Below are 11800 nucleotides of genomic sequence, written 5' to 3'. Positions count from 1 at the left end.
ATAGAAGCAGTTATTTATTATGGATGCATTTGTGCCTGGTTACTTTCTCTTGTGTCAGAAGAACAGCCATATGCTACTAAAATAACGTTGGACGCTGGCTTCTGAGTTTCACTACTCGGTGAACGCCACAAGCTGCACAGTCTTCACAGGATGAAGAACAATAAGGTGAGTGTTTCAGAGGGCTAAAAGAAGGAAAACATTTTTGCTCTTTGATATAAAGGTTTGTCCTGTAAAAAATATTTTGGGGAAAGTTAGAGTTAAGTGTATAGCTGAGGCAGCAGCAGCTTCAGAAGCCCCTGCTCATCCTACAGCCATGGATTCAAGTGACCTACCAGTCCTTCTGCTTACACAGGCAATTTGCAGCCAAAGTCACAGCCAAACTGCTTATCAACGATATAAAAGTCAAGAGCTATCAACTGGTCAAACTAATGTGATCTTTGTCCAAGTACTGAAGGTCTAATAACAAGAAAGGAAACAAATCAGGTAGAGTTGCGCAGTTTTATTTGAACAAAAACCAGTGTCGATATTTTTAATAAAGTCTACATTACACTAAATGCATGTACATTTTTAAGAAGATATCTAGTTGTAAAGAAGGTGCAGGATAATATGTACAATCATAGTTAAGTTAAAAAAATTCACATTTTACATAGATTTACTTGACAGTCCTATGCTTTCATGGTATATAAATGGTAACCAAAAGAGGTAACAACAAAAAAATAAATCACAGGGTATTTCAGCTGGAGGACTGTAAAATGCACTAGTTTTTCAAATAAACTATTTCACAGAATTTTTATTTGTCCTAAATCAAATTTTGGATATAATTTTTAGAATGATTAGAAGTAACATGTTCAATGAGTATACTGATGTAAACATTTTTCCAATGGTGCCATTTCCTGCCATAAAAATCTGTATTTTATGCTGCAGTCTGCTCTTCAGCTTTTACAAATCAGAATAATTACACAGGATGTTTTTCAATACATGGTAAAAACTCTCAAACAGCAAGGGAGATATGTTCAAAAGCCACTTTGAAGCTTTTCAGTCCACTTTCACAACACTGTAAATCTTACTTACAAACCAGAAGCAGGCAAAAAATCCAATAGTCCCTAAAATGAGAAAGTGAAAACAGTTAGTTTATCTTCCAGTTTGCTGTGAGAGAAAAATCTAACAAGTACTTCCCAGCAGGACAGAATATAACACTGTAATCCAGCTAACTATCCAGAATAACAGCACTTGTTAAATTTAACACCACACATTCATCCCTAGGCTGAGTTATTGACTTAGACCAAAGATGACTTTTAGGACCAGGTTGCTTGATGCACATTTAAGGCGCTGAAGGTGATGCCACTATCACCACCAGCAGGCACACAAGCACCACTTAAGAAACTGACTCCTATACGCGCACAAAGTCAAGACCTACCTGGGTCTACAATAGTTCACAGCCACCTACGAGTTATGCCACAAAACAAGGCCTTGGGAAAAATCACCCTGATCAGTTTTCTGTTCATTGTGCTTCATTTATACTCAAGAACAGGGAACTTCTTACTCTGTAAATCCTGTTACTTCCTTTTGCTAAAGCAATGCTCTGAGTGCTACAGCAGCTGGAGCAAGCACCAAATGAAACTAGCAGTGACACAAACGAGAACACCTAATTTTGTGTAACGTGTATTCAAGCTGCTGATTTTCTTGTCAGAGGTCACTACAGATAATAAAAACATACACCAGGTTGGGCAACTGAACAAATTCATGAATGAAAAAACCCAAGGGATATTAATTACAGACTCAAGTGCTAAAAAACCCCCGTGAGCCACAGCCAGTGGGAGGCTGTGAGAAAGTACCAGTATATACTTGCCCCGTTCTTATACCCCTTCCTAGGGGTACTGCTGTTAGGGTGCTTGGGTAGCAGACCTGTGGTCTTACTTGATTTACCAATCCAGTTCTTTAGTCATCCAACCCAACAGTAAGAGAAAAAAACCAAACCAACCACAACTACCTTCTGGAATGACTTTGCGCCACACGTCAAGTCTCGTGGCTCGAGTTAGCAACAGTGCAGAGTAAGATCATAGAATCACAGAATGGTTTGGGTTGGAAGGGACCTTAAAGCTCATCCAGTTCCAACCCCCCTGCCATCAGCAGGGACACCTTCCACTAGACCAGGTTGCTCAAAGCCACATCCAACCTGGCCTTAAACACTTCCAGGGAGGAGCAGCCACAGCTTCTCTGGGCAACCTGTTCCAGTGTCTCACCACGCTCACAGTGAAGAACTTCTTCCTAATATCTAATCTAAACCTGACAATGAACAAAATTAGTCTCTACCAATTTTCTATTTTTTAGGCTGAGGAACAAGTCTGTGGCTTTCACCTCACGGTCACTACTATGGGGCAACTGCAAAGACATTGACCATCACTTTTGTTTTTATATTACTTTAAGAATTTAGTATGCAAGGGGACATTAAGTCCCACCCAATTAATTAAGTCTTAAGCTTCTAAGAGAAGCAATGCACTGTTCCTCATGCTTTTACCTAGGGGTAAACTGCCACGCAGATGTTAAGCCTTAGCAGCTAAAGAAGGGGAAGGTCTCAGTTTCAGCTGAATTCATTCTCAAAGACACAGCTACATGCCAGCCCCTTGACAGCCCTTACCAGCTACAGCTATAGGCACTTGCGTGATCATGCACTCAGCTCCTCCAGTTTTACATTCATCCTTTTCTGTTTGTACAGCTCATGTTTAATACCAGCTCCAACTTTTTTCACTGTTTCATCGTGACTGGTTTACTAACTAGGAGGTTTTTTATTAAGCACTTGTCTCTCCCACATTCATTACATCTCTGTCTTTCAGAACACATCTATGCATTTGATAAGTGAGGAACCTGTCTCTGGATGCTTATTATCTATATGCCAATTCTTGTGTTCTTCGTGCTACCATGTATATTTGCAGTTAAAGGCTTTTTGACAGCCTACTATTATACGCCACAGATTACCCTTTCCCTCCAAGTTTGCAGTTATCATCCTCTGAAACAGTAGGAGACAGCAGATTTATTGCTGTTGATAGGAGATCAGACACCAACCACAGAAGGAATTTAATTCCTTTGCAGCCTTGGCATCACTAAGTCTTTGCAGTTTATGGTCAATTCTCACTCCTTCCTACTGTGTCCAATACTCCAATATCAGCATTGTTACTCTAAGCCTTACTCTCATGGGTTTTTTCCTAATAATGGTTCTCGGCATCTGCTTTCTAGTTGTTTCTATAATATAGCCCACTTTGAGCCTTTTATGGCTTCTTTAATGTTTAACAGATGAGATACCTTAAAAATCTATCTGCTGTTCTAGAACAAAATTGTAGTATCACAACAAAAATATATACCTAACACAAGAATGAGATTTACCAGTTTTCTGAGCATACCATAACTTCATATGGGAACATACTCTAAATCCACAGTATTTTCTTCCAATCCTTCTGACTCTAAATATTTCTGATACACCAGCTTTCTATAAAACACGGCCTCATTCATAGCACAATCTGAGGAATTCACACTGTTAACAAGCATTTCATCTATAAGCAGATTTTCACAGGTTTCAGTAACGTTGATTTTCAACTTCCCTCCTAAAAAAAAAGGCTGTTTAGCAAATCAAACACCAAATACCCCCTGCTCTTTTTTTAAACTTTATCAGAAATTTTGCCAATGTACTGGAACTATTGATAATTAGGGTTTACCAGTACTGTAATTCTTCTTCCCTCCCATGAACAACTTCATCCTACAAATTCCAGATATGGATAGCTCTATGGACCAGAAACCTCAAAAAAGAGCATCAAACTAAGGACACCATCATCTGTCAAAAGCACCTCTCCTAAATAGCAGACTTGACACTCAAAGAGCAGAATGGCTTAAAGGTGCTGGCAGAATCACAACTAGGTTGAAAATCTACCTCAAGAATCCAACTGCAGATTTAGAAGTGAGAATTAATCTCAGCAAATCAACTAGGAATTTTTAGTGCCCTCATTTTTTTTATTTATTTTTTTTTTTTAAGTAACATGGGCCAAACACTCAGACTAAGAACTTCCAAAAACTCAGGTCAGTACAGATTGTGTTGATATTACAAGATCAGTATTAACAGAAAGAAATGAATGTAAGTTAAGGAAACATTACTTATAAGCTGCTTTAAGTTGTAGAGATGCTTTACCTACAGGATTGCTTATGGTAATGTGCTTCATTAGAATAGTAGGACTATTCAGGTAAGTTTTAGATAAGACCACCCTAGGATCTTGCTTGTATTTGTTTCTTTCAAAACACACTCAAACTGAAACCAAAGTTTTGAAGCACTATCAACAAGGAGCATATCTCCTCAGCTCAGTAATTCACTGGCAGACATCAGCAAACACAATGTGACAGAAAACAGATTACCCAAAGGTGGGTTTTTTTTTTAAAGCCGTTAAAAAATTCTAACAGTAAGAACTTAAAAAACCCCAATCAAATAAAATAACAAAAACCCCCAAGCAAACCCCCAAATAAATAAATAAGTTGAAAGAGTTGAGACCTCTAAAATTATTTTCTGATTGTTCTAAACTGCTTTCCATTGTAAGGTTTTTACAGCTTTCCTACGCACATCTCTTTCAAATGACACAACACAAAGATACCAAGCCTGACAACAACTCCTCCAATGAGCCTGGAAAATCTGTTTGTTTGTTTTAATCTAATATTACAAATTAGTTTCATGGCTGATGTTTACTTTAACTAATCCTAAACACTCACCAGCTTAAATTAAATTTAAAAAGCACCTGAACAACATACATTTAAATATTTACTTTTGCAGGGTAGACCTTTATTTTTCCCCAAGTGTGTCACCTTCGTATTTAAGATTCTACCCTTCTAAATAAGCCCTACTGGCCCAGGAAACTGATGCTATCCTAGTGCACTGCAGCCACTGTACATCACTGATCATCCGAGGGAGGTGCAGCTAAAAGATCATTTTTGTGGGAGCTATTTAAAATTCAAGAACCCAGTTGAGAAGATGTCTTGAGTACTTTCTCTAGCCAAGAAGTAAAACAGTGTCCAGTACATCCTCTTATACTTACTAGGGAGACATTGACATGACACCTCAGGTGTTTTTTGACCTTTTTGTCCTCCAGTTTCTATAGTGGAATACTGCTGAATACTCTGGTCTGCAATATATACTACAACTCAGCAAGTTTTCTTATCCACAGAAAGAAGATCACAAGCTAGGATCTAACTGGCTAAGGGAAAGTTATTAGTAAACTAGTTTAAGTTCAAAATTAAGTTAAAAATGAAAAACAAGGCTTATTGCACAGAATAATGCCAAAATACGTTATCAGACTGTTCTGCTCAATTTGTTTCTTCCAGCTTTATTGTTTAATGAAGCAAAAAGAATTCAAAGCACGAACAGATTGTAAGAAAGCAAATAGAAAAGCACTCTGCACTTGGCTGATACTTCTTATGTACCTTAAAAGCTCTCTGTATCATACTGGTTTCAATCACAGCACAGTGGTGGGTGCTTCAGAATCTCTGATTCTAAACACAATCTACCCAGAAGATCAAAACTCAATTTTGAAAATGGCATTAACTCACAAGTGAAAATGATGTTCAAAAATAGAGGTCACTGTAAAGCAACATGCATTGACTATGTTCAGCATTTTTTCGTCTCCCAGCATAGAATGCATGTAATCATGCAGCTATCCCCATTCCACCACACTTCTTATTTTGAGAGATTAGCCACACTTTGTACCTTAAAATAAAATTGTCTCATTTGGGTGTGCATATTAATCGTCAGATTATACTATTGTTGTTGTTGCCATACAAGCATTCAGTTCCTATTTCCTTATTCATTATGAGCCTTTTGTAACGTCCACAGTAACACAACACATCACCACGTAGGAGGTATTAACGCTGCCCTTTATATTTCTGTCACAGTTGCTGAAACCTAATATGCAGGAACAGAGAAAACCAAAATATCTAGTGCTGACTTGAGTAGAACAGATCAAGGTCCCATCTGGGGCATGTACATACAGCAAGAACACTATTATTGTGCACAACATGTAAAGCTGCATTAGCAAACTCCCTCACCTCCATAAACTTGTTAAGGACTGAAACATTATTTTCCAAATCAAGTGCTATTAAGGAGTATTTGACACTTAACTTTGCTTGAGTGATCTATCTATAACAGCTTACATTTCAGCCCAAAAAAATCAATTATCAAACTAAATATGGGAAATCAATTTATCACAGTGTTTTACATTAGCAAGGATTTATTAGACACTCCATATACCTTCTACCTTTCTAGTGACTAGCTATTCCATTCAACTTTAAAAAAAAAAGTGACCATGCAGCTAGTAGTTTTCTCCATGAACTACAAATACACCACAGCCACCACTATCGTGTTTCTGTTAAAAAAAAAGACACTGTAAAAGTAACAGCAGCAAGGTTTATTATTGTACTTTTGGGGCCTCGCTGGCCTCCACATCAAGAACACCAGGATCAGCACATCTGAAGCTTTTAATGCCATTTCAGCAGCTGCCACGACAATTTCAATTATCGTTTTATATATGAAAGGGATATTTTTAATTCCACCAATTTGCATCTTGTAAGTGAAATTGAAATTGGCAGAATAGCAACTAACCTATGCTAAAACCCAGGCACATATTAACATATTGCTTCAGTTTAAAAGTAATTAAAACATTTTACACTATAGTTTGTTTGGGTTTGGTGTTTTTTTAAAAAAAATATATATGTATTATAGAGGACATCTGGAGCTTGTCTGTTTCGCCAGGATTTAAGTACGGTTTTAACTGGCAATATGCCAACTTCTGTGTTAGCCTTCTAATAATTAAAAATTAAAGTCATTAAATTCTTATTTTTTCCCCCCACTTCTTTTTAAAACTTTGACTTTCTTTTGTAGATACATAGGTCTAAATAACAAACAACAATAAATATCTAGCAATAAGTGCCAGTTAATGTTGTTAAATATAATTTCTACAGAGTACTTGCTTTGTTCAAACTCACACAGTAATTTTCTTCAGTGTTTTATTATGAACAGTGCTTTTCTTCCCTCATACTTAATCGGTATTAGAGGCAATAAAGATGAAAGAGGTCTTTCTCACTGCTGAACTGACAAACTTCAAGTCTGATGCTAAGACTTACTTTCATTACTTATTTTAGCGACTCTTTTTAACTGCATCAAGAGAGTTAAGGGATGCATTTCATAAAGCCAACACAAAGTAATTACAGCAGGTTTCAATAATCAGGTAGCAGATGTTGTGTACCAACAGTCCGAACCATCATGCCATCCACAGAGATTCTCTACTAAAAATCTTGGGAATTAATGTAAAGGTTGCTTTATGGAACAACCCATTATACATGAATTAGCATTTTCTCCAGTTCTACCACTGCAGTACTTAATGATGCTAAGCACAGTGATAGATAAAGATCTGATTTCATGTGTTAAAACCACATACACAACAGCAGCAGTATGATCAACACCAATACAAAATGCTCCTGGCTATTTTTAAGGGCCAGTACCCTTCAAAGAGCTTCTAATTTCATTTAACACATGGTAAATCTGGCACAGATTTCACATCAAATCAACCTCGAAACTCTAGTTTGAGCCAAGCGATTATGAACGTCAGAGTGATCCTGTAGAAGACACTTAGTCTGCACGAGCAACATCAGAAAAGTTGTACTACTAAAAATGGAGAGCTATATTGCAAATAGGTTCCTGCAGTTAAGGTACACTCCTGTCATTAAGAAGTGGTGCTCAATGAACAGGTAAGACCAGCTCTAAGCAGCACTGGAACTCTCTATTGCCAGCACTCTCTTTTTTTTTTCCCCAGCAGCAGTCTGCTTCCCTTGCTAACGGTGAAAGCTGAAAACATCTTTTATTCTCCATATCTCTAACTATAGAGCTTCTAGAACAAACTACGAAATCCAGAATCAAGTTAAACATCTGTGATATCAAAGAGAACAAGAATAGCACTTTGAAAATATAATGGTTTGAACTCACTGCTAATATAATATGCAATAAAGGAAAATTAATTATATGATAAATAAATGTAATTTCAAGTTAGGAAAAAACTTAAAGAATATCTTACTGTGATGTGTGATGTCACAAACCATAAAAGTAACACTGCTTAAGAGTCTTGAATTGTATTTAATGTTTCAAATAGTTTAAATTTCACCTTATGTTTCTCCTTTAAAAAATCTGAAACCCCTGCGTACATCTGAGTTTGAAGATTGTACTTACCTGTGAAAAGGAAAAAAATCAAGACCATGATCATTGTGTAACCAAAGTATAAAATGGTGCTAGCAGTTCCCGTTATCTGCAGTTTAGAAAAGAAGTAATGAACTGCATAGATAAAAAGATAAACTGCTGTAAAGCTGCTTGTCAAGAATGATCGCCACCACCAATGATAATCCTGAAACAATAAAACATTCAGTAAGAGACACCACTTAAGATAATAGAAGATAAATAAGTTGGTTAAAAACAACATTGTCTTATGGAATACATTTAATTCTTCAAAATTTACCTCAAAAGATAAACATTTATTTGCTTTCTAAAATGCTTCCATTAAAAATATTAAATTATTTAAGATCAAGGCTGTTTATTTTTGCTTATCTGCTGCAAAGGATGGATTTTTGAAGCCACTCAGAAGAATGACTAAGATAGGCATGTCAAGGGCCAACAATCCAATCCATTCACAGTGTCCAACACATCACAGCATATGTGAATATCTCAGCTCTGTTTCTAACAACTTGCAGCTAAAAGTGGTTATCTATATCAAAACTGTACTTTTTACCTCTGCACACAGATGGAAGTAGCACAGCAAAACTGTAGCCTCAGAACATGTAATTAGAAGAATTATAAAAACCAAGAACAGGAAACCAAACATGTAGTACATCTGATGAGACCTAAAATAAAAAAAATAAATAAATAAAAACAAATGTCTCATTTTTGGTTGAAGTTCTCTGAGTTCATGTACAGTGTTACCCAGTCAGATGCTAAGCTAATAAAAAAAGAAAAAAAAAAAAAAAGAAAAAAAAAATCCACACCACTGGGGTAACTTTGTCTATACCACTATTGGTTGATCCATAAAAAGTCTTTTTTCCTCTGTCTGAACATGTTCTGTAAATAAAACCACTGCTTTATAGAGCAATGCTCAAAGTCTTCATTTATACTTCCCTTGAAAGGAGCTTCAATCAGATTTCACAGAGAACAGTTATGGGCAGTTTTCAGAAATATTTATCACTTCAGGTCTCCTTTAGCTTCCCTCACACTTGCATCACCTGTACTCTTCCCTAGTTACAATACCCACTTCTTTCCTCCTACGGCAGCTAAGTTTTCCAGGTGTCTCTGTATCTCCTCACTGCATCCAACCAGATGCTCCTCCACTCTCAGTCTACCCCCAGACCAAGTCTGACTCCAATCCGAGGGCTAGCCAAACACAAAACACTCAAAAAAATTCAAGGGAAATATGCTCACTTATCTGACAGACAGCAAACTAAAACTAAGGGAAGTAACTAAATCAACTTATTGAGGGATGGAAGATTTGACAGAGGGAGTGGAAGTTGCACCTTCCCTCCATACTTCCCTTCTGTAGGATAAATAATGAGAAATAATTTGGGAATTCAGTAATTTCAACTACAGAAGGCCAGAGTGTACCTGTTCGTCAGCGTAGCTCTATTACACAGTTTCTACTTTTGTTGAGACTAATGTCAAAGGCTAAAATATCCTATATAGCTGCATTTAAGAATGGATTTAGAGCACTGTTCTGTAAGAATTCTCAACATAAACAGAGGACACAAAAACTTGGCACCTTCAGATTAATATTTTTCCACTGAACAACAATATATTAAACATTTCATATTTACATTGTGAAAGTTATGGAAGATTGCACTGGTTTAATTTTCCAAATACCTGCTTGACTAGGTTTTGACAAGATTTAGGAGTGGAGTGGATGTTTCACAAGGGGTGGAGTCTTTGTTTTGCAGAACATGGAACCCAAGATCTTGATCTGATTCTGATTTAACAGCTGAAACTGCTAGATCATACTAGTTTCATAAATCATATTACAGATACACAATGGATTAAGGTCCACCTAACCACACAGCATGAAACCATGTTTGTGCTGTTCAGAGTCAGAAAGATAAAACAAGGCAACAGGACTCTAATTTCACACTTTGCAGTTGTCAATAAGAAGAACTAGTTTTGTAAGTTCTAAGCACAAGAATAAACATGCAGATTCTGGAAATTCCACACAAGTCTGCAAAACTTTGCTTATTCCTTATATTAATTGCTTTGGGATGTTCAGACTCACTGTGTGTTTATTATCAGACCAGCATAACTAGAACAACAACAACAACAACAACGAAGTGATACTCACCAAATGCTATTCAGAATGAAAAAGAGTTGAATAAAAATACAGCCAAAGGGCAAGATACCACCCATGATGATACCAGGCAATGGCTTTGTGAAGAAGGACTGTTCTGGAATTTGGCGAGGAATCTGGTTGGTACGAACTGGATGTTCAATAGGCTTTGAAAGAAATTAAGATAAATTGTTACCTCATAAATAAGATTGATTTTCCCTAGTATTAGCATCTGAAGATTTGATAAACATAACTTTATTTTCGTCCATAAGCCGTCACAAGTTACCAAACCAAGAAAAGTACAGACTTGATACTCATCACTGGGAAATAGGCATATGCTTTAGATATTCCAGCTACTGCTCAGTAAGCCAGTCAGAACAAAAGGAAATAAATTTGTTCAGTTCTTAATTAAAAAACCAAACTTCTTAGTTGTCTGGCATTATCTCAAACTAGTGAAGTACAAACTGAAGTTCTTCCGAAGTACTACTTCAAAAATGAAGCTGCTGAGATATTTACCAAAGTACAAAAGGCAAGCAAGACCTCCAAGAGCACCACTAAATTCTTAAATTCTGATTCTAATGAAGGGACAGAAAAAGTTCACTGTGACATTATAAGCACATACTTGGTTTCAAAATCATGACAAAGTGAAACATGATTTTACAATCACAGGGCCATAGATGTTTCAATCCAGCCAGTTCTTGTGTGGTTAGGGATTCAATGGCTCAACTGTAGAAGACAGGCATATTTCAAAACTGTATTCAGAGCCCTACCTTCTCTTTGAAGCCAAAATATGCACCAACAAAGGTTAGTGGGACTGAAATTCCAAACCACATAGCTAGGATAGCAACCAAAGTGCCAAAAGGGATTGCAGCTGAGGATCCTTTCACCCACAGAATGAGATTCATAATGAAGAAATCAGCAAAGACAATTCTGAAAAAAAATACCAGAAAAGATACTAAAATATTCAGGAAAGAATAAATATCAGTTAGTATTTAAAAAAATCCCACAAATCAGTTAAAAGTCTGCATTAGAAAAATGTAGCCTCTAGCAATCTTTCATTCCCTAACAGTCCTAGTTACTTTCAGCAATAGTACAGTTAATGTAGAAATGCCTGCAACATCCAATGCTTCTAATGCCACTATCTGTGCTAAAGCCACTACTTAAATATTAAGACTCTGCACATAAAACCAAAAAGTTACACAAACATCCCATTGTAAAAATCTATACAAAGAATATCAAAAGATAAAATAAATAAACCCCCTCTTATCTGAACCACCTTTCCTATTATTGACAGTCATTTAATTCCTTTATTTAGGTCCTTTAGAATCAGTAAATTCCTTCTGAAAAAAACACAGGGGTACCACAGTCTCTCATTTGAGAAGCCCCACATCACTCACAACAAAGGTACAGACTGCTGCAGCACGTGTCAC

At 36.6% G+C, this 11800-nt stretch overlaps 1 protein-coding gene across 1 annotated transcript in view; it reads right to left on the bottom strand.

Annotated features, from left to right (window-relative positions):
- Positions 1-486: 486 nt before the first annotated feature.
- The window catches only part of TM9SF2 (transmembrane 9 superfamily member 2), a gene marked incomplete at its 5' end in the record, with an annotated part of 28900 nt that continues 17586 nt past the window's right edge, over positions 487-11800 (bottom strand). Inside the window, 5 exons of the mRNA XM_010172655.1 lie at positions 487-1103; positions 8249-8420; positions 8802-8913; positions 10386-10537; positions 11141-11300. Of these exons, the coding sequence (XP_010170957.1) occupies positions 1036-1103; positions 8249-8420; positions 8802-8913; positions 10386-10537; positions 11141-11300 (664 nt within the window). The remainder of the gene's footprint in view (positions 1104-8248; positions 8421-8801; positions 8914-10385; positions 10538-11140; positions 11301-11800) is intronic.

Source organism: Antrostomus carolinensis, unplaced genomic scaffold (genome assembly GCF_000700745.2).
Source record: "Antrostomus carolinensis isolate BGI_N321 unplaced genomic scaffold, ASM70074v2 scaffold17197, whole genome shotgun sequence".
NCBI lineage: Eukaryota > Metazoa > Chordata > Aves > Caprimulgiformes > Caprimulgidae > Antrostomus > Antrostomus carolinensis.
This window is presented reverse-complemented; position numbering and strand designations above follow the sequence as displayed.